This window comes from Archocentrus centrarchus, chromosome 17 (assembly GCF_007364275.1).
Source record: "Archocentrus centrarchus isolate MPI-CPG fArcCen1 chromosome 17, fArcCen1, whole genome shotgun sequence".
In the NCBI taxonomy this organism is placed as follows: domain Eukaryota; kingdom Metazoa; phylum Chordata; class Actinopteri; order Cichliformes; family Cichlidae; genus Archocentrus; species Archocentrus centrarchus.
Genome location: NC_044362.1, coordinates 27,610,730 through 27,633,654, shown reverse-complemented (window position 1 = coordinate 27,633,654; position 22,925 = coordinate 27,610,730). Strand labels below are relative to the sequence as shown.

The 22,925-nt window shown below is 40.2% G+C and overlaps 1 protein-coding gene and 1 pseudogene across 1 annotated transcript; one reads left to right on the top strand and one right to left on the bottom strand.

The window, feature by feature from the left end:
- Positions 1 to 471: 471 nt before the first annotated feature.
- LOC115796171 (uncharacterized) lies at positions 472 to 7,401 on the top strand. The gene is made up of 4 exons (XM_030752450.1): positions 472 to 539; positions 5,787 to 6,083; positions 6,171 to 6,443; positions 7,121 to 7,401. The coding sequence occupies exons 1-4, from the start codon at positions 491 to 493 to the stop codon at positions 7,237 to 7,239; spliced, it is 738 nt and encodes a 245-aa protein (XP_030608310.1). The 5' UTR covers positions 472 to 490; the 3' UTR covers positions 7,240 to 7,401.
- Positions 7,402 to 14,007: 6,606 nt separating this feature from the next.
- On the bottom strand, positions 14,008 to 21,698 carry LOC115796400 (uncharacterized; annotated as a pseudogene).
- Positions 21,699 to 22,925: the final 1,227 nt, after the last annotated feature.

The window sequence follows — 22,925 nt, the reverse complement described above, 5'->3', positions numbered from 1 at the left end:
TCACCATAATCTACTACTATGATACTTCATCTCACATTCAAATAAACCTGACAAGGCAAGAAGTGTTTAAGAAGAAGAAACCAGTGAGAAAGAATATCAATATCCTTCCAAGTGGAGTGAAAAACTCAGATATGTTCAAGAATTCAGGTGAATCAAAACTAAACAAATATAATACAGTATAATATTCAACATGTTGCATTTTTTGTAGTGTCATAAAAAACAAAACCTTCCTACATGAAGACTGAAATACTAATCCTCTGTGTGTGCACTTACATTCAAAACTGTTTTAACTGTGTCACTTCTCAGCAACAAATTTCAGCTGCTGACTCAGCACTGAAAGGAAATTAAAGCAGATAAATTTGTGTGCTGGCTTCTGCACGGAAAGTCTGAGGAGGAAACACGACTGTGACGAGAGGCTGACCCTGTGGTTCCACCATTTTTGTAAATGACTTCCTGGTGTTGCGTTTTGGAGAAAGCTCAAGACGGTACAATGTTTTCCTTGGTGGTTCTGGCACTGCTGTCCTGCACTGAGACACAAGGTAGGAAAAAATAATCTGCCCAATCATAAAGCAATGAATCATGTTTTGCTGCTGATGTGTTTTTTTATTTCATAGTGGTTATTTTTTTATTCATAGATAAGATAAGATAAGATAAGATAAGATAAGATAAGATAAGATAGTGTTTATTTGTCACATGCACAGTTATACACAGTACAATGCACAGTGAAATGTATTTTGTACCTGCAACCATATATACACACACATATAAATAAGAAGAATAAAAATAAAAAAAGTAATTCACACTATACACTATACTCTATATACTATACACTATACACACTTTTTAAATTATAATATTTACATTGTGCAATAATGGTCCAGTTAGGGCTCAGAGTTGAGCAGACGGATGGCTTGTGGGTAAAAACTCTTCTTCAACCTTTCAGTCTTAATCCTCAGGCAGCGGTAACGCCGGCCTGATGGGAGCAGGGAGAAGAGAGAGTGTCCGGGGTGGCTGGGCTGTTTTAGGATCTTCATGGCCCTCAGCCTGCACTGCTTGGTGTAAATGTCCTGCAGGTTGGGGAGGGTGGTTCTGATGGTCCGTTCAGCTGAACGAACCACCCTTTTAGGGCCATGAAGTCCTGCTTGGTGCAGTTTCCCATCCAGGTGGTGATGCTCCCACGCATGATGCTCTCGATGGTGCAGGTGTAAAAGTTCCTGAGCACCTTGAGGGGGAGCTTGAAGTCTCTCAGCCGCCTGAGGAGGTAGAGACGCTGTCTGGCCTTCTTCACAGTGATGTTTATGTGATGAGTCCAGGACAGGTCCTGTGAGATGGTCACTCCCAGGTATTTGAAAGTGTCCACTCTTTCCACCTCAGCACCACTGATGACAAGTGGATGGTAGTCCCTCTGCTGCTTCCTGCTGAAGTCCACAATCAGTTCCTTTGTTTTGCTGACGTTGAGCAGGAGGTGGTTCTCCTGGCACCAGTTCTCCAGGCGGGAGACCTCTCTCCTGTAGGCTGTCTCCTCATTGTGAGAGATTAGTCCCACAACAGCAGTGTCGTCAGCAAACTTGATGATGACGTTGGACTCTGACGTGGCCTCGCAGTCATGGGTGTACAGTGAGTACAGCAGAGGGCTGAGCACACAGCCTTGGGGGGATCCAGTGTTGAGGGTGAGGGAGGATGAGGTGAGGTGACCCACTCGTACCACCTGTGGTCTGCTGGTCAGGAAGCTGTGAACCCACCTGCACAGGGATGGGCCCAGGCCCAGGTCCAGCAGCTTAGAGACCAGCCTGGAGGGAACTATGGTGTTGAATGCTGAGCTGTAATCTACAAACAGCACTCTCACATAGTTCCCCTTACCAGTGTCTATGTGTGAAAGGGTCTTGTGGAGGAGGAAGGATATGGCGTCATCTGTGGATCTGTCTGGCCGGTATGCAAACTGTAGTGGGTCGAGGGTGGTGGGCAGTGAGGAGGTGATGAATGTCTTGATGAGTCTTTCAAAACACTTCATCACCACAGAGGTGAGCGCTATGGGCCTGAAGTCATTGGGGCTGCTGGGGTGTGGTTTCTTTGGGACAGGGACTATGATGGACTTTTTAAAGCAGGTGGGAATCACACACAGTTTCAGTGAGAGGTTGAATATCAGTGTAAACACAGGTGCCAGCTGGTCAGCGCAGGTCTTAAGGACACGTCCGCTAATACCGTCTGGTCCAGCCGCTTTCCTGGTGTTTACACGTCTAAACGCCCTCCTCACGTCGCGCTCCGTCACAGTGAGTGTCTCCGCCCCTCCGGCCGGGAGCGCAGCGGGCTGTCGGCTTCCCGACTCAAAGCGCGCAAAGAAGATGTTGAGTTCATCAGCCAGAGAAGCGTCGGCACTCACCGGGTGTGTGTGTGGTGCTTTGTAGTCCGTGATGGTGCGTAGTCCCTGCCACAGTCCCCTGGAGTCAGACTGTTGTAGTTGCTGTTCCAGTCTGCGGCCGTAGCGATGTTTAGCCTCTTTCACCGCTCTGCGGACGTTGTATGATGCAACCTTGTAGTCCTCCATGTTCCCAGAGGCGAGGCCGGAGTTGTAGGCAACGGTGCGGGACCTCAGGGCGTCGCGGACAGATTTATCCACCCACGGCTTCTGGTTGGGAAAAGTCCTGATGGTCCTCCTAAGTGAAGTGTCTTCAACAACTTTCCCAATAAATCCCACAACAGTTTCCGTAAACTCCTCGATGTCTCCGCCCGCGCTGCTGCGAAACATGTCCCAGTCGGTTGAATCCAACGCACCCTGCAGTGCGGCCTCTGTTTGATCAGACCACCGTGTCACTTCTCTCACAGCAGGGGGTTCCTGCCTGAGCCGTTGTTTGTATTTCGGCATGAGAAGCACAGAGGTGTGGTCAGACTTCCCAAAAGGCGGAAGAGGCTTTGCTTTGTAGCCATCTTTGAATGGAGAATAGCAGTGGTCTAGGGTCCTCTCTCCTCTGGTGGGGCAGTCGATGTGTTGAATCAATTCCGGTATCAGCTTTTTCAAGTTTGCACTGTTAAAGTCCCCGGCTACGATGAGAGCCGCATCACGCTGGTTAGCCTGATAGGTGGAAATAGCCTCATGTAGCTCGGATAGTGCAGTGTTTGTGTCCGCCTGAGGTGGAATATAGACGGCGCTGAAGATGACCGAAGTGAACTCGCGGAGCAGGTAGTGGGGACGGCATTTCAGGGTTAGGAGCTCCAGGTTAGGTGAACATGATTGTTTCAGAAGGACAACATTCCTACTGTCAGTGGCGGTTTCTGATATGGGCGACATGGGCAGCCGCCCAGGGCGGCATTTCATCTAGGGCGGCATGACCGCCCCCTCCCCCCAACGCATTGCGATCGCCGCAGCAGCGCCTACCGCACTGCTCCACTTGTGGGGTAATGGGCGCCCTCTGCTTGCTGTGTATTGCATGTAGCTTTCTGCCATGGTCAGACAGGTTGTAACAGAAGGAAAGGGGCAGGCGGGGGATTCTCTCTCTGTCTCGCTGTCACTGCTTCACTCGACCGTCACACACACACAGCGCTGCCCCGCCACCTTCTCCTCTCAGCCTGGGGTGCGAGTCAGTGAAGCAGTGATGGCGTGAGAGTGAGACAGTCAGCCGGGTTCATTCATTCATGCCTTTACAGTTTGGGCCTGGTTACAGCCAACATTAACCGCTGAATTATAAATAAAGGCGACTTTTGCTGGCAATCTCTCGCCAAACCTTTGATCCTCACTGACACTGCCATATCAAGATTAACACGAAGTGTATGTCCTAATATTGAAAAGTTTTGCGAGATCTCGCAAAAGTAACTCGGGATCTCGCAAAACTTTTGCGAGATATGCATATGCAGATATTTTTTTTGTCCTCCCATGTTTTTTTTTTCCCCCATGTTCCACAGAATGAATCTGTGCATCTAATAAAATTAGATGCACACAAATGATAGAGCACAAAGTCCATTTCATTTATAATACTGTAAATATGGTCATTAATTCACAGTATTTGTGTGAACCCGAATCCTGATAAAAAAAATAACACAAATATGAATCTAGACAAATGTTCGGACACACAGCAGTCGCTCATTACCCCCCAAGTGTAGTAGTGCCGCGATCGCTATTGTGGGGGGGGCGCCGGCGGGGATGCTCGCCCAGGGCGCCAAACAGGCTAGGACCGCCACTGCCTACTGTCACACCAGTTGTTATTAATCATTAGGCACACACCTCCTCCTCTTGATTTTCCAGACTCACTCGTTCTGTCCGTGCGATGAACACTGAAGAACTCCGACGGCTGTACGGCGTGGTCCGGTATGAGGGGAGTCAGCCATGTCTCCGTGAGACAGATGATGTTGCAGTCCCTTATGTCCCTCTGAAACTGTATCCTGGCCCTGAGTTCGTCCAGCTTGTTATCCAGTGACTGGACATTAGCCAACAGGATGCTCGGCAGTGGCATTTGGTGCGCTCTGCGCCTCAGCCTCTCTCTTACGCCGGCTCTTTTCCCTCGGGGCCTTGTCCGTGACCTGGGTCCTTTGTTTGAGCTGGCCCACTGGAAACGCTGGATCTCCCGAGGCCAAGTCGGGTCGGGAGAAAAAGGTGTCAGAATACAGCCAGAGTGCTGTATTCTGATATTAAAAAGAGTCTGTCTGTCATACGTGATATGACACAGAGCAGGCGGAGTTATAAAGTCCAAAATTAGAGCTAAACCTAATATATACAAACAAAGCGTAGGAGCAGGTACGACGGCTGCTGACCTCACCAGCGCCATCTTGGATCGCCATAGTGAATAAGTCATCAATAATAATGCCTCATTCTATCAGAATAGTGCAGAAGAAGAGATTAGTTATCAATTTTGGGTCTGATTCAGCTCATTTGCCCTCTCACCTCCCTCATATTGTTCTGCTAGAGTTTGGACTCCAGCTTCCTCTTATCTGCCTCAGCTTCTCTTTCAGCTCATGTTGTACTTTCCTCACCTCCTTCGGGTCCCTAACCTTGAAGGCCTCTTTCTTCTTGTTGAGTAGAGTCTTCATATCCCTGGTTATCCATGGTTTATTGTTGAGTTGGCAGTGTCTAGTGTTGGCTGGAAGGGTGGTGTGCTCATAGAATCTGATGTGTTCTGTGATGCAGTCTATCATGATGGTGATGTCCTCCCCATGTGGCATATAGGGCACATCCCAGGCTGTAGACTCAAAGCAGTCCTGCAGAGCCAGTTCAGCCTCCTATAGGCTGCAGGCTGCCTCTTCACCACATACATAGGAGTCAGCAGGGCCAGATTATGGTCTGACATGCCCACAATGTGAAGGGCAGTATATGCATCTGTTGTATTTGCATACAAAAGGTGGGGCAGTCTATGTCCTGTATAAGATGGGTAAACCAGAGTCCAGGTTGCTGTAGTTGAGATCCCCAGTTATTATAAAAACACAGAGGGATACTTTATCTGGACTCTGGACAGACTAGATCAGGCAGTTACCCAAAGAAATACCCTTAAAACAGAGAAAATAAAGCAAGCGAGCTGATAAAAAAAAAGTAACAAAACAATAAACACTCACTGCTGCAACCAGCTGCTACTGTTGAAAAGACCCTAGCCTAGAATAAAATTTAATAGAATTACCTAAAAATTAACAGCAAAATAGTTAATTTCACATCAATTTACAACTGAAATGAATACAAGTTGATTCTTGCTTCTTTGTTTTGTTTTGTTTTGTTTTTTCTTTTGGCTTTTAGCTCATCCTGCCATGAAGATTACATGTACGCGAAATTATTCTGACATCAGGTGTTTGTTATTTTGTTCTTTTAGGGCTCCAACATGTGTTTGTGCTGCATGGAAAAGACTTACACCTGGATGTAGAGAAACCTGTTGAACTTGATGAAACAACAGATTTATTCTGGAGATTTAATAACAAAAACAATATTGTTAAAATCACTCCTGAAAGAAAGACAGTTCTCATTAACATCTATAAAGGAAGGGTTGAGTTTGGACAAAATTACTCTCTGTTATTAAAGAATGTACAACACAGTGACAGTGGAGATTATACTGCAGTCACAGTTGGGGGACAAGAGCAAAGGGTAGCTGAGTACAAGGTCACAGTCCAAGGTAGGTTTCTCTTTTCGTGTTCATTTTAAAATGCTGACACGACACAGACCTGTTTTAAATCCATTCACACCTGTTGTTATTCCCCAGATCCAGTGTCTCCAGTTAATCTGACAGTGACCAACAGCTCAGACTCCTGTAACATCACTGTGACCTGCAGCACAGTGGACTTAAAGATCAGCAGAACTTTTAGATGTGATGCCCAAAACTGCTCTCAGGTGGAAGAAAAGAGTCTGAACACCACAAAAACCTTTTCCTCTCTGATTGTTTACCTGCAGCAAGACACCATCGTTTGTAACCATAGCAACCAAGTGAGCTGGAAACACAGCAAGGTGACCAAACTGCAGTGTGAGCCAAAGCCAGGTAAGATTAAAAGCCATAATAATATAGAATGAAAAACTGAAATAATAATAAAAATGGCAGCACGGTGGCGTAGTGGTTAGCACTGCTGCCTCACAGTTAGAATACCATCTGGAAGGCCTGGGTTCGATTCCACCTTGGCCCAGGCCTCTCCCTCTCTCTGTGTGGAGTTTGCATGTTCTCCCCGTGCTTGCGTGGGTTTCCTCCGGGTACTCTGGTTTCCTCCCACATTCCAAAGACATGCACTTACTGGGGTTAGGTTAATTGGCTACTCTAAATTGCCCATAGGTGTGAATGAGAGCATGAATGTGAGTGTGAAAGGTCGTCTGTCCCTCTGTGTTGGCCCTGCAACAGGCTGGCGACCTGTTCAGGGTGTACCCTGCCTCTTGCCCTATGACAGCTGGGATAGGCTCCAGCCCCCCGCGACCCTTAACAGGATGTGCGGAAGCGAATGGATGGATGGATGTTTTAAAATTTCCTATTAAGTGCAGTCTTTGAAACATTCCTATATTGCCTGCATTTTGAAAAACAGAGTTTGGCCACAAAGTAGACAAAGTGCAGTAGACTTTCTCTTAGTGAAATTAGTGGTTCATAACTTTGGCTCTGGTGTTCTTCAGTGTCACAGTTTGGATCTGCTGTCTCCATGCTGTGATGAAGTCGCCTGTTTTTCTGTGTTGCAGCTTCAGATGGTGTTTCCCTCTGCGTGGTGAGGACAGTCGTCTTCTGTGTCGGTCTGATCATCATGGTGTTTGCTGTCATCAGTGTGCACGTCATGGAGAAGATTAAGAAGAAAGAATAAAGTTCCCTGCTAACCAACTGTACATAAAGCTCGTTCTTATCTAGAAAAATATGAAGTTAAAGAAATTGTTTGTTTTTTTCTCACTTGCAGCACCTTTGGTTAAAAATAGGTCCTTGTTGTTTGTTCTATTATAAAACAGAAATTCTGCATTTGAAATGTAACGATGCACCCAAATCCAGCAACATGCAGTAGGTTCAAAGAAAGCAAGATTTTTATTTTGTTTTAATTTTTACTTCTGAAACCGTCTTTGAAAATGTTTTACATGGACTGAAATCCATGCAGAGCTTCAGAGATGTTTTTTTTGGTGCGTAACTGAATGTAAACGGAAACTTTGTATCTTCACAATAAAACTCCACACAACGAAACATAAATGCTATTTTTCTCATGATTATCTATTAGTTAAACCCAATATTAACTGTGGTCATTTTGTAAATATAAGATTTGTTTGCCATTAACATTTTTATGAAGGATTTGTTCCTCAGAACCACAACAAAAACAGTATTTATGGGTTTTATTTCAGAAAGGTTTACCAAGCTCCACCAAATTATGTGTGTTTCTTAAACTTGACCAGAAGAGGGCGGTGTGTTAATGTGGAGCTGTGCTGCCCACCTGTCTGCCCTTATTACCAATGGATTGAAATCAGCATGTTAAACGTGTAAAGTCTTGTGAAAATAGGAAAAATACGTCATTTTTTTGTATTGCAAACACTTAAGCACAAATGAAAGCATATTGTGAAAATTTGTTTGTATCTGTTAAACATAAAAATTTGTCAGGTGAAGCCTTAAACTTCAATCAGTTAGTTTCTCACATCTTATAAAAGCATGATGTGTTCTTCAGTAATTTACAGGTGAACATCATTTGTGATGAGGAGTCTCCTCAAATGAAAACTTAGCAGAGACAGCAGCGTGCCCACTGAAGAGGTGGAGGAGGAAGTAAATTTGTTAGATCATGCAAAACTCAATTACAAATCCAGAGCCCTGACATGTTGAGTTGCAGTAATATTAGCAATAAACTACCCACATAATAAAACTGGTCTGGCCTGTATCTGTCCCACGTTCCACAAAGATTTACGGCCCTTTGGTGGCCCACATCTGGTTTGTCAGAGGTGACCCACACATGGGCCAGTGTGAGGCCAGTTGCAGGCACATTGTTGGCCCTGTGCCGGCCCAGTACAGTTTCAGTACTGGCACAAGATGCCTAATGTATACCTTCATCAAGCCATGTAATAACTACATGTGTCATATTTGGCCCGGATAAAAAAATGCCTTGACAACGGTGATTAGACTCTGATGACCATCATAGCAGAACAGAATCCCAGCAGTGATAGGATTGAGGACAGGAGCCTCAGAGTGTAGATGCTGGTGGTGGTGAAGATGAAAATGGAGGCTCTGAGAGACCAGAGCGAGGCAGGGATGGGAAGGAGGCGGGTTGCATGAGTCATAAAGACAACGTGAGAGAAGAGCTCAGAGAAGGAAAATGAGTGGAAAACAGCAATGATGTCCTCACTGAGTTTGACAGCGTGGGAAAGTGGAAGTGATGTAAAGAGCAGACTAGCAGCCAAATATCCAGAAAAACAAGCAGATGAGTTATTACAGATCTTCCTTATTGAACTTATGCATAAGCTTCATTAACATAAAAGCACGAACACTGTACACTGGACTGTTGTGGCTCCATAATGTACAGTAGTGGGTTATACATTTGCCTAACAAGCAAAAACTCCCTGGTTCAATCCTGTGAGAAGAGAGAAATCCTTTTGGGGTTGCATCAGTGAGGGTGTCCAGCTTTAATCTGCTAATCAAACATGCTCAGCTGCCTGCTGCAGTGACCCCGTTGTGTGTAGCCATCAGCAAAAAGAAGGTTCTCAGTATAGTGCATACGTTTACTGTGAATGTAAGCACTATACTATGATGTTGCTGCTATCCAGTGCAGAGTGCAGAGATTGTGAAGGCTCAGCTTATGTTTGAGCTCAGAGCAAACTCACTGAAAACTCAGCAATTAGGAGCTGAGCTCACAGCTCGAGGTTTCTGTTTACTGGTGTCATTTCTGCTTCTCTGGGCAAAAACGCACAAACTAAACCATGTGTGAAATGTGATGTCAGCATTTCACATAATTTATCATGCAGCATCTCACATTTAGTTTCTGAACTACAGTAATAACCTTACAGTAATAAACGTTTGTCAGTGTCCTTTGGTTGTCACGAGTTATCACAGGGATGTAATCACCATATTATGATACACTGCCTGTACTGTTTCATACAGCATCATATACATCTAACATGCAGGCCAGATATGATTTGCATTTCTTTTAACTTCATATCTTTAAGAGGAAGTTAAGTCAAGCAGAGACTTCCTGGCTGCACAAAGGTGGGTTAAGAGACACCCACACATCTGTCTGCCCGGCCTTTAACTTTGTGCTTATGGCAAATTTTAAAAAGTTGTTGCAAGAGTGCAGTACAAACACTTGGTGCTCCTCCAACAGTTAATAGTGTGTATGATTTGACTTGGCATTATTACCACAATTTCACAAACATATATCTGTGCCCACAGACTTTTGCTGATCACAGTACTGTGTACAAATAGTACTGCGGATCCACCATATGACTGTATAACCTTTGTAATGAAATGGGTTACAAATGGGAGCCCAGGGCTGATGCACTTCTTGTTTACTCTGCTCTTTTGTGTGCTGGCTGTTGTTTCATTTATATCTGAAATCTTTTGAAATTTGGCAAAAATAGATTTGTAGAATGCTCTACAAAATATTGAATAGAATAGAATAGAATGCCTTTATTGTCATTATACAGGATGTACAATGAGATTGGAGGGCCACTCCTGTTCAGTGCCATGTAACAGAAAATCAAACTCTGTAAAATGAAAATAAAAATATTATAAAAATATTATAATCTAGTATAATCAATATGATCAAGAGATATACAGAAAATAAACAATGTGTAAAATATACAAAAAATAGAATGTATAAAAATATATACATACATTGGTGCATCTGTACATTGTAAGAAAGTAAATATGTGTATACATATAATAATGAAGATGATGAATATTGCACTTGGTGAATGAATATTGCACTAGTGAATGAATACTGGATATTACACAATATAGGAATGTTAGATATTGTTCAGTATGAATAATATAATATTGCACAGAGATGTGGGTGTTGCACAGTTACAGTAGGTGAGTGTGTGAGTTCAGGGTGGTGATTGCTCTGGCGAAGAAACTGTTCCTGAGTCTGTTTGTTCTGGCTTTGATGCACCTGTAGCGCCTGCCAGAGGGCAGCAGGTCAAACAGGTCAAAGCCAGGGTGTGAGCTGTCCTTGACGATGTTCAATTCAATTCAATTCAATTCAATTTTATTTATATAGCGCCAAATCACAACAAACTGTCGCCTCAAGGCGCTTTGTATTGTGAGTAAAGACCCTACAATAATACAGAGAAAACCCAACAGTCAAAACGACCCCCTATGAGCAAGCACTTGGCGACAGTGGAAAGGAAAACTCCCTTTTAACAGGAAGAAACCTCCAGCAGAACCTGGACAGTATTCAGTGTGCAAAGATCTATATATATATGATCTATATATATATGTGTATATATATACAATTTTTTAATTTTACATTTTTTAATTTTTTATGAATTTTTGAAATATTAAAAATAAACAGTGCATTCATGTTTAATTTCAGTGACAAATTTATTGGCTAAATTGTTTGAAATTTGTTACAAGTACTCATTGGGCAACTGTATATAAAATGCTGCAGATAAAAATCTGATTCTTGATCTTTTATCTTTTTCTTACAAATTTTCAAAAATTTGTAAACAATCAACTCAATGATGACTGAAATACAGCCAAATTAGTTTCCAATCCAATATATCACATATTGTACAAATAAAACATTTGGCAGTGGTGCTCTGCAGGCCAGCAGGGCTCTTTTTGTTCACTTCTTTATTACATCTTTTTTCCTGCTCAATCAACAATCAACTAGTGAATCACCCCTCACCCAGTCCATCCTTTTAAAACGAGACAGCAAGAGAGCCACAGCAGAGAGACTGCAAGCAACACACATTAGAGTAAGAGCCCAGCAGGAGTAGAGCAGAGACGACTCAGCAGAGCAATGAAAAAGCAGCAAAGAAACCCAGGACTGGGGAGTCATTGCAAGGAGGCCATGGAGTTGTTTCCTTGGGGTGAATACGTGGTGTTGAAAAGGAGCACCGTCCAGTGGTAGCAGGTGAGTTGGGCAGAGCCACAAGAGAGACAACTGTAGATGAGATAGACTGAGTATACAGTAGCTACTCTTGCTGAGACTGTAAAACATAATATAAGCTTTTGATAAAGCTTATGTTTAGGGCTGGATCAGGTGACCCTGAACCTTCCCTTAGTTATGCTGCTGGCCTAGGCTGCTATATATATATATATATATATATATATATATATATATATATATATATATATATATATATATATATATATATATATATATATATATATATATATATATGTATATATATGTATATATATACATGTATATATATGTATATATATGTGTATATATATATATATATATATATATATATATATATATATATATATATATATATATATATATATATATATATATATATACACATATATATACATATATATACATGTATATATATACATATATATACATGTATATATATACATGTATATATATGTATATATATGTATATATATATATATATATATATATATATATATATATATATATATATATATATATATATATATATATATATATATATATATATATATATATATATATATATATATATATATATATATATATATATATATATATATATCACACTGCTTGAACTGCTGTACCACACACAGTTACACTTTATGCATGCACTGCTCATCTTATATAATCTGTATATTGCCTTAATATTGTTCCACTGTCTATAGAAAGTCCTATTTATTTATTTATTTATTTATTTATTTATTTTTGCTTGTGTGTGTAGCGACACCCAGCCAATAAAGTTCAACTTCTAAGTCTGATTCTTTGAAAACAGCTGAACGTAATCATAAAATAATTTGAATTGTGTATGAAGCTGTTACAGTCTGAGGGATCTGCAGACCGAGTGTTTGTGCAGAGGACCCAGAAGCAGACACACAAAAGCCGGCTGAGGGGAACTCAAAGCAAGTCATTTTATGACCGATGTAAAAAGTACAAAAAGAAACGTGAAGCTCAAAAGGGGAACGGAGACTATGACTAAAACTTAGAAAACCCACTAGGAAACACTGGTGAGGTGAACACGAGAATAAACACACAGAGCCTGAGACGTTATACACATGAGGGTGATCATGGGCGGTGGAGACAATGACATACAGCTGAACTGAATCAGCGACAATGAAACAGGAAGCAAAACTAAAAGCGAAGCACAAAAAAAACACCACTCTCAAAATAAAGCAGGGACTGCAAAAGTAAATGGGACTTACACACACACACTCAACATAGGAGACTTGACACAGGAGTGAGGAACACTGAGGCAGGAACTAAATTCTACAGCAACTGGGAACAAGGAACAAAACACATGAGACAAGACAAACAGGGAGTCTTTAAATAAATGCTAGAAAACTCCAAAACTCTGAATCACCTGGTCAAATGAGTCAGTAATAAGAGAGAAGCTGAGGGACCTGAGATCTCTCATAATTTGTCCTTTTAAAACCTCTTAGAAAGCAAAATGATGCCCTTTTCTGTGTGCGTGTGCATGTGTGTGTTGGTCTTTTTGAAATGCACTGATACAACAACTAAGTAGTACAAACAAAAGAATACAATGAAAAACTTGCAAAATTATTTTTTGTCTCATATTTCAAGTACAGCTGTAACAGCTGATCCAATAAAACTCACTGTATTTTTGATTGATATTTTAGATGCTGATAACAAAGGTCTAATAAAACCCTAAAAAAAAAGTTTTATTTTTATGGTCTCTTTTCTTTAATAAATATGTATTTTATTGCTCATATTTCTATGGTTTCTTGATAAAGATGACATACTCAGTGTACCGACTGCCAGTAACATGAACTCATGAGGGTAAATTTGGGAGAAGCTCCACTGAACATGTGACACTTCCTGAGACTCACTGACTTTTTGTTGTGCTAACGCCTTGCTTGTCTGTAATAAACACAGTTTAGTAAGAAAGTTTTGTTTGCTGCAGTCGGATTTTCCACAGCAAAAATCAAGAACCAACCAAAGGCTTCCTACTGAGACTGGATTTTGATTAGGTGTTAGCGTCAACTCGTTGTCATTGTGCGCACAAGGCACACAACGAAATGATCGTTCCAGATCACTCATCCAGAGATGAGCATCTGCGGTCATGCAGCCAGAGACCGGCTCTGCCATTAGGCAATGTGGTTTAAGTGTCTTGCCCAAGGACACAACACAGTGCAGGGACAGGGGCTCGAACCAGCAACCCTCTGGCTGCAAGGCGAACACTTATCCACTGCACCACTGCCACTAAAGTTTAATATATTTCTCCAACAAAATGTTGATCTATAAAAGGAAAACTTGAAATGTATTCATTTTTAACATTCATTATTAAATACTCTCAAAGCATGGCAATGTTTTAACCTTTTATGTATCTTTAAAATTTTTATTTTTATATGAAATTTTGTTACGTCTCATTTCTCAAGTCTATTCCATAATTATTGATAAAAATCAGATATGCTACATTAGTAAGGACTGCAAAAGGAAAAAAAAATAAGCATAACTTTATAGCCATAAAATATCATACTTCACAGTAAGCCACCACCATCCATAACCCCAAATTATCATAACAAAAAAAGATAATTCTGGAAAGCTTAAGAAAATTCATTTGTGCTTTATACAAGTTAAGTTGGTCCAACATGCCACCTGTGCCAGCATTTTAGAAAACCTGAGCTGAGACAGAGTTTAAGTGTTCAAAGTTCACGTGTGCTTATTCCTGTAAACAGATTCTGTCGACTGGTCTCCAGCTCTGGGTGTCGGCTGTGGGGCAGGAGATCTGGGCTGAGCAGCTCTGTTAACCTGAGCATATATCGTCTCTGGTTGAGAATTCTTTTTGGTCTTAGTGAGTTCTGGTCCGCGGTGAAACTCCACCAAGGCATAAGTGGATGTTGGAGAAGGACACACATCTGCAGACACATTCTGATTTTGAGTCTGACCTGGAGGCACGTCCTAGAAATAGATCAAAAGCATTTTGTTAGGGCAGTATAATTGTCGACATTATTTCTCTTGAGTAAGTTATAAACAATAACTGAGGAAGCCTGAACACAAGAGATCATCAGAAACAGTGATGCCCAAGTGTAGTAGGAAGATGCATGAAGCAGGAGCTGTATCAGCAGATTGGGTGGAGCAGTTAGTGTAGAAAGAAGATGGAGGTTGATTTGAAACGTGTAGTTGGACACACAGTTTCAAATAAAACTGATTTTGTTTGGGAGAATCAGTTCTCAGTTGGTTAAGAACGGTTAGATGTTTTATTCCTCAGCGTTTCGGGTAAATTGATAATTTTTTAAGAAAGAAAAAGTGTTGTCTTACCTGAGGAGCCTCACATGTCGTATTTTCCTTATTCCCTCTTTTTCCTGTAAGTCAATCACAGAAGACTTGAAATAATTCCATGTTGGGAATAACAATGACTCCAGATCAGTTCATGTTAGCTACAGAGAACTTTAAAAGTCCTCTATCCTGACATTATACAGTAAACTGATCAGTCTGCCACAGCTGTGAAATATAACTAAATAAAATCATCCATCTTTTCTGTCAAAGTGATTTTCAGTTTAGACATGTAGTTTAGACAATTTGGATCCATACATTTTAAAGCTAGCAGCTGATTTTATTGCTAATCTTTACCTACTTGAACACTTTTTGAAGAAGTGAGGATAACTTAAGGCAGATATTTTGAATGAAAATAAAATTTTTAAAAACCCTTCACAAGCAGATCTATACTACTGCAGATCTATACTACTGCAGATCTATACTACTGCAGATCTGTACTAATGTAGCAAAGCTGGACTTGACTTATTCTCATGGCATTGCCTAATCATATTAGGGATGTTTATGTGTATCAACTGTAGGCTTAACTGCAATACTAGATTAAAATATGAGCAATTCTTATTCTTATACTGTTATTGATGAAAAAACACAGTGGAACTTACGTTTTTTGACAATGCACAGGACGATGACAATGACACCAACTACAGCCAAAGCTGCAATTATGAAAACTCCACTGGAAACTGTAAGGAAACCAAAATATTATATCAGAAACATTCTGACCAGGTTCAGACCTGCAATTTTAACTTTGCAATTATTTCTATAAAGGCAGAATCATCATCATTCTAGAAGCAGAAACACTTTGTGTTAAATCTCAAAATGTTTTCAACCAGCAGTCATCCAAATGTTATTACTGTAGATGTAGAGCTTTTCAGACCCTTCACTTTTCAAAAGCAGCAAATCCTTTTTAGAGCAGCACGTTAGTTAATGACGTATCTATTTTTTTGTGAGAATTTACTCAATCAAGTGTGTATCACAAATATTTGCACGCACATGTTGTTCTTGCTTCTGCAGAGTACAGCAATAAGAAGTGCGTGCATGATCAGAACAGCATCTGAAAACTTTTACCAGTTCTCTCAAAAGCTGATGGGCATTTTCCTTGTGAAAAAAAGAAAAATAGTTATATCCCATTATAGTGCCTTCCAGTCCTTTGAGAGTCTGATATTTTCCTTAGCATAACATCTGTCGTCTCATTAGGAGCATACCCTCGATGTTGTCAGTCATACATACAAGCACGTGGGAGGCCATACAAGCTACTGAACACCATTTTGAGTTATTGGAATTCAATTTTGGCAAAACAGAATACCTTGCCACATTATTGCTTCACTTTGATTTTTCAGGTGTCTGTAAATTCTGCCCTCTGTAGGCTGATCATTTTCATTTCCATCAAACCATGTGGAATCCTTTAATTCCATATCAGTATAGATATCCAGCATGATTTTTATCGCACTAAGATCTGATGTGTTTTCAAAGTGTTGCTTTAATTTTTGGGTAGTGTATTTCAACAGAAATATATTAATATAAAGAGATAAAGTCTTTAAAAATCAAGAATTAGTTCTTAGTTTTAGTTCTTCGTTGACTTTTCTGCTGCATAAAATCTTTAACTTGTTACAGAAGGATTAAAATGAATCATTCGTGTCATTGTGGCCTTCAGTCTTACCTGTGTTTGTCTCACAGTGAGGTCTGTGCTCCTTACTCTGTTCCCAGCTGACTTTGTTGCTGTGATTACAGATGATGAAGTCTTCATGTAGGTAGACAGTTATAGATGAATGATCATTTTTGGTGTTCAACTCTTTTCTTCTGCCTGAGTGCAATTGTTGGCATTGCATCTAAAAATGTTGCTGATGTAAGGATCCACTGTGCTGCAGGTCACAGTGATGTTACAGGAGTCTGAGCTGTTGGTCACTGTCAGAATAACTGGAGACACTGGATCTGAGGAATAACAACAGGTGTGAATGGATTTAAAACAGGTCTGTGTCGTGTCAGTATTTTAAAATGAACACAAAAAGAGAAACCTACCTTGGACTTTGACCTTGTATTCAGCTACCGTTTGGTCTTGTTCCCCAACCACGACTGCAGTATAATCTCCACTGTCGTTGTGTTTTACATTCTTTAATAGCAAAGTGTAATTTTGTCGAAACAGCTCAGCCCTTCCTTCATATTTGTCAAACACAACAGGATCATTATTACTACATTTAGCTACATTGTTAGAGGAATTAAATTTCCAGAATAAATCTGTTTTTTTGTCAAGTACAACAGGTTTCTTTACATCCAGGTGTAAGTCCTTTCCATACAGCACAAACACATGTTGGAGCCCTAAAAGAACAGAAAACAACAACAAATCTGATGTCAGAATCATCTCATTAATATGCAACTCATAAACTGAATACAATATGTGTTTTCTCAGTATTTTTCTTTGTTTTTCTTATTGCTTGGTTAATATTGTTAGAGGTCAAAGGTCATTATTTTAGAGCCAGAGACGAAATCACAAAAGCTTTTCCAAAAATTTAAAAACTAACAAACCTAAAAACTAACAGACCCTATGATGTCTCCCAGCTGACAAGGCAGATCAACATTTATAAGTGTAAATATGTTTAAATTGTAAAGAAACCTGCTTATATCAATCAGAGCTCTCAAAATTAATGTAGAATTGTGTGAAAATGCCAAAATTATAAGAGTGTAGTTTCCCCCAGTCCCCTCCTGAGTCTGACCAATGATCACATGTCACACGTCACCCTTCAAACATTGTCTGTTTAGGTGGTTTCCAACAAACAACATGGGCTTCATAGATAAACTCTGTGGGGAAACCCAGTCCTATTAGGAGAAATGGCTTCCAACTTTATTTTGCCAACTTTATTAAACTAACCAAACTGTGTCTTTCCAGAAGCAACTTGCTTCCCTCCATTACAGGAGAAGGGAAGCTGACCGTGTATACTCTAGGACCACCTCAAACACATAAACCAAAAATCAGCAATGAAGGAATTAACCATGAAAAATGAATTGAAGACAAAGTTGTAATAAATCTAAAAGTCTTACTCTTAGACTTTCAGATCCTAACAGGAAAAAAATGTTGCTGATGGTTTTTTATCTGAATTCTTTTTATTTGAGTTAGTGCTCAGTTTAGATAAAATAACTTTATCATTCATGTGGAAACGACAGCCTCAATACTGCATTTAATTTGTTAGACGCACTCGTGCTTATCCCAACATATGGCTTAGGAGGTGCACATTAAACAGTATTTATTGAAAACACTCTTTTGTCTGAACTTTGTAAATTTATCACAGTTGTGAAAATGGAACTACAGAGCACTGTGGACTTTTTTTTTTCATTACACTGGAAGTCTTTCTAAAAGTGCTGTAACTAAATTTAAAGAAATGATTCAACTGTTATTTCCTTTAATCAGACAAAAGCCCTGCAGCAGTCTGAGCAGCTGATCTTTTTTTGGCATTTATCATTTGCCTGTTTTTGTCCACACTCTGCATTTTGTCCATTTTTTTCTACAACAGTAGCTTATAATGGGTGAAATGAAGCTTAATGAGACTATAAGATTCCTAAAATTTCAGAATGCATCCGTTCTGCCTCTTATGATAAAAAAGATGTTTCATCTGTGTTTATCCAATTTACTCGTCTTCCAGACTTTTGATCCCCAACTTTGATCTTTTCTCCTTCTGTCCACATGTCAAAGTGACACTGGGCAGGGACATCAAATTGTTCTTTATGGGGGGAAATGTTAGCCACTTTGCTCCAAATTTGTTCCCAAATTTATTTAATGGAATAACATAAGACAGTGAAACTAGAGATAAACTCACATTGCTTTTAAGCAGAAACTAATGTCAAACTTAAAAATGTTTGTCCATCCAGCCATCCATCCATCCATTTGCTTTCGTTTATCCTTTTCAGGGTTACGGAGGGGCTGGAGCCTATTCCAGCTGACATAGGGCAAAAGGCAGGGTACACTCTGTACAGGTCGCCAGCCTGTCGCAGGGCTAACACAGAGACAGACAATCATTCACACAATTGTGTGTGTGTGTGTGTGTGTGTGTGTGTGTGTGTGTGTGTGTTGTGTGTGTGTGTGTGTGTGTGAAAACCGATTGTGTAGGTGTTTATTATTTTGTTCTGCTATCTTTATTTCTATTTGTAGTATTGTATTTTTTAAAATTTTGGTCTCCTAAATTGCAGACTATCCACTGATTGTATGGATTTACGTAGAGTGTATATACATCTTTTTAAACAGTGGCTGCAATGGAAATTTTGCTGAACGTTCAGTGACAATAAAGCAATTTTTATCTTAATCTTAATCTTGTGTGCGTCAACAGTAAATCCTGTTTAAAGTGTATGCTTGCACATTCTGATATGTTAGTTAAGTTTTTACTATTAACTGCAGAAGTTCTAAATTCTTCTAAAACACAAACTCTGTGCTGAATGTTCACCTGATGACTTGCAAAGCATAAATGTGTTTCTTCTCAGTAGAAAGATTTCAGCATTAACATTAAAGCAGTGAGTGGCAGTTCACAGCATTTAAAGCTGACAAGTGAACAAGCTGGAGGGTTTTTGTCGCAGCAGTCAGGGTTTCATATGTGCTGCTTGGTCCACTTGCAGTCTCACAGCTTTAACCACAGACTAAACCATCTCTGAAATGAGATATTAGCATTGTATATTATTATGTAGCATTTCACATTTAGCTTTGATCAGTAACCATTCTATTTTTGTTGATTTCACTTTGTTTTAAGAAGTCATTTAGCATGTGTTATCACCCATTTTATGAGATACTGTTATATAATATTGCTTCATACAGCATCATATGCATGTCTTACACAGGCTGGATATGATTTGTCTTCTGTTGAAACTTAACGAGGAGAGGAAGTTCTTTCAAGCAGAGACATCCTGTCTGTGCAGAGGGATAGGAGCCACCCACATTTGCTGCTGTGCTTGTGGCAGTTAAAGAGTGCAGTGCAAAACATTTGGTACTGCTGTAGCAGAATTAATATTGAATGTGATTCCAATCACCACAATTTCACAAACGCTTATTTGTGGAAATTTATTGATTCAGGGTAACCTTCTTTCAGAGGTATCATATAAATTCCACTAGCAGTGCTAAAACTTTGTCAGAGCTGCCTGAGGGAGGTTTTTGAACACTACTGTGTACAAGTACTATGTATTAATATCTGTCTGTCCGCTATATGAATACATGACCACTGGAAATTACGGAAACATTAATGAGAAGAGTTACAATTCTTGGTCTGGTGCCTTTCTCTCCTTCCGGGGGTCCCTACTGGTACCAGTTCTCTGGTACTTGTACTGGTACCAGGAATGCAATTCATGCCATAATTACCACAATTGATATCCATGTAGATGTCAAATTGTAGAAGTCATGGCACAGACCGCCAGAATTTTTTTCTCTTAAATATTTGGTGTTGAATGCACATTACCAAAAACATGAAAATGCGTAAGTATATATAATTCTTATGATATAAAAATATAATAATATATTATATGTATCCATCCATCCATCTATCCTCTTCCACTTATCCTGTTCAGGGTCACGGGGGTGGGGGGGCTATCCCAGCTGACATAGGGTGAGAGGCAGGGTATATGATGTGAAAATTAAAATATATATTTGTTTGAATTTAATACATCAGTCACTAAACCAGCCTCTTTCTCCCTGGTGCTGCCAAGGCTAGTAATCTCTTCCAAACTGAGCTGGGTATGGCGGCTACAGCAGGTCCAAATGAATGGAACAAGCAGTTCATTAATCAATTAAAGAGGAAAAGGATAAAAAGGAGAGAGAGACAAACCTGAACTGGTACTCTTATAGAAATAAAAAATCAGAATGAAACATTGCCCTTAACAATTAACTTGTTGAGCAGGTTTTTAACAAGATGACAACCAAAGTAATCTGAGGATGACTCTAGCAGCTGCTCACAGGTGCAGTTTGTTCATGAGGCATCTGACACAAAGTTGTGGTTGGAAACATAGACAGGGGGAGAAGTGATACTCACAGAGGAAAAGAGGGCCAGAAAGACAGAAAAAGAGAGATTTACGGGAAGTAACCAGGATAGACATCCGTGTGTGTGCGTGTGTGTGTGTGTGTTGTGTGTCATATAGATATGCCGTATGCTTTGTTGAGTTAATGAAGAGGAGAAAAAAAAACCTGTTGCTGTGACCCATCAAACATCTGTGTAAACTGATGATCCAAAGAGTCCCATGATGTATTACTGATCACATTACCGCACCCAGTTGCATTGCTGTATATTCTGTATTGCTTGGTAATAATTTGTGTATTACCATATTGACCAAGCAGACACTTCAAGAAGCAGAGCAACAATGTAACATGTGGCCAGGTCAACATTTGCATTTATATTTAGCTGATGAAGTGCTGAACATGAAACCACAGCACATTCATCATCTTCATACAATAAGGCGGTAAATGCACTAACCAGCTCCATGTTACTGTTATTCACACATCAACGAGGAGACATTTACTTTGAAATTAATTCAGATTTCTTCATTGTAAATGTGTTAAAAATGGACCTACTGCAACACACTGTCAGTACCAATATTTTCTTTCCTTGTGATTTATTTCACAGGGTATTTACTTGACTTTTTTCCTCTCTGGCACTTATCTAGGCTGTTTATTACTGTATGTATTTTACAAGACATTTTAGTGTTATGGTACAATAACCACATTTAAACAACTACAAGAGATAAATCACTTTTGTATATTAGTGTAAAATATAATAATATAATAATAAATAATAAGAGTATAAAATACATGTTTACCTTGTATTTCAAATGAATACAGCAATAAAACTCCCCAAAATAAAATGCGATCCATCTCTGTGCATGCCTTGACAATCAGGAAATGCAAGCTTCCTCATTCAAGATTCCACAGAACGCAGCAAAACACTCAAACCATGAGTAACCACAGTGAGAAGTTTACATAAATGAGCTAACTACAACTGACCACGCATGAAACTTTAGATGACTTTGAAATGTCACCTGTCTGCTTCTCATTCTTCGAGTCTCACACGTTCCCCCAGTGTCACAATTGCTTTTGATTTTTTCTGTAGGCTTTTCTTTCTATCATTCCTCTCTCTTGTGCTCTCTCTCCTTCTGTAGTAGAATAAACTGAACGTAACCAGTGAACACAGTGGAGCAACTGAGTTCAGTATCCTACCCAAAGATACAGCAGACTGGAGGAGCCAGGGATCAAACCACCAACCTTATTAGTACCTCTTGAACTACAGCGTCTTGGTATAGGGGCCAAGGCACCCCCCCCCCCCCCCCCCCCCCCCCCACACACCACACCCAAATAGATATAAAAATATAGGCATGTAGACAGGATCAAGACAACCTTGTGAAATTCAAACTGAGCATCAGAATGAGAAGAAAGGTGATTTAAGTGAAAATGGCACGGCTGTTGATGCTGTTGGACAGGCTGAAACTGCTGATCTACTGGGATTTTCCCACACAACCATCTGTAGGGTTTACAGAGAATTGCTCAAAGAAGAGAAACTATCCAGTGAGCTGCAGTTTTTTGGATAAAAATCCTTTGTTGATGTCAGAGGTCCAAAAATTTCCAGACTCCTCAAGCTGATAGGAAGGCAGTACAGGCCGATTGACATTCTTTACAAACAAGGTATACACAAGAGCATCTCTGAATTCACAACACGTCACACCTTGAAGCAGATGTGCTTACAGCATCAGAAGACCACACTGGGTATCACCGCTGTCAGCTAAGAACAGGAAACTGAGGCTACATTTTGCATGAGCTCACCAAAACTGGACAATAGAAAACTGAAAAACCTTCCTTGGTCTGATGATTCTAATAACTGATTCTGTAATTCTGAAGGACAAAGTGGGGTCCAACCCAGAACCCAGCATAACTAAGGGGTGGTTCAGGGTCACCTGATCCAGCCCTAACTATAAGCTCGATCAAAAAGGAAATTTTAAGCCTAATCTTAATAATAGAGAGGGTGTCTGTCTCCCGAATCCAAACTGGGAGCTGGTTCCACAAGAAGAGGCGCCTGAAAGCTGAAGGCTCTGCCTCCCATTCTACTCTTAAGTATCCTAGGAACCACAAGAAAGCCAGCAGTCTGAGAGCAAAGTGC

Coding starts and splice junctions, on each gene's coding strand:
- LOC115796171 (XM_030752450.1), top strand. CDS start 491: ATGTTTTCCTTGGTGGTTCTGGCACTGCTGTCCTGCACTGAGACACAA. Junction 6,084..6,170: donor GTACAAGGTCACAGTCCAAG/GTAGGTTTCTCT, acceptor GTTATTCCCCAG/ATCCAGTGTCTCCAGTTAAT. Junction 6,444..7,120: donor GCAGTGTGAGCCAAAGCCAG/GTAAGATTAAAA, acceptor TCTGTGTTGCAG/CTTCAGATGGTGTTTCCCTC.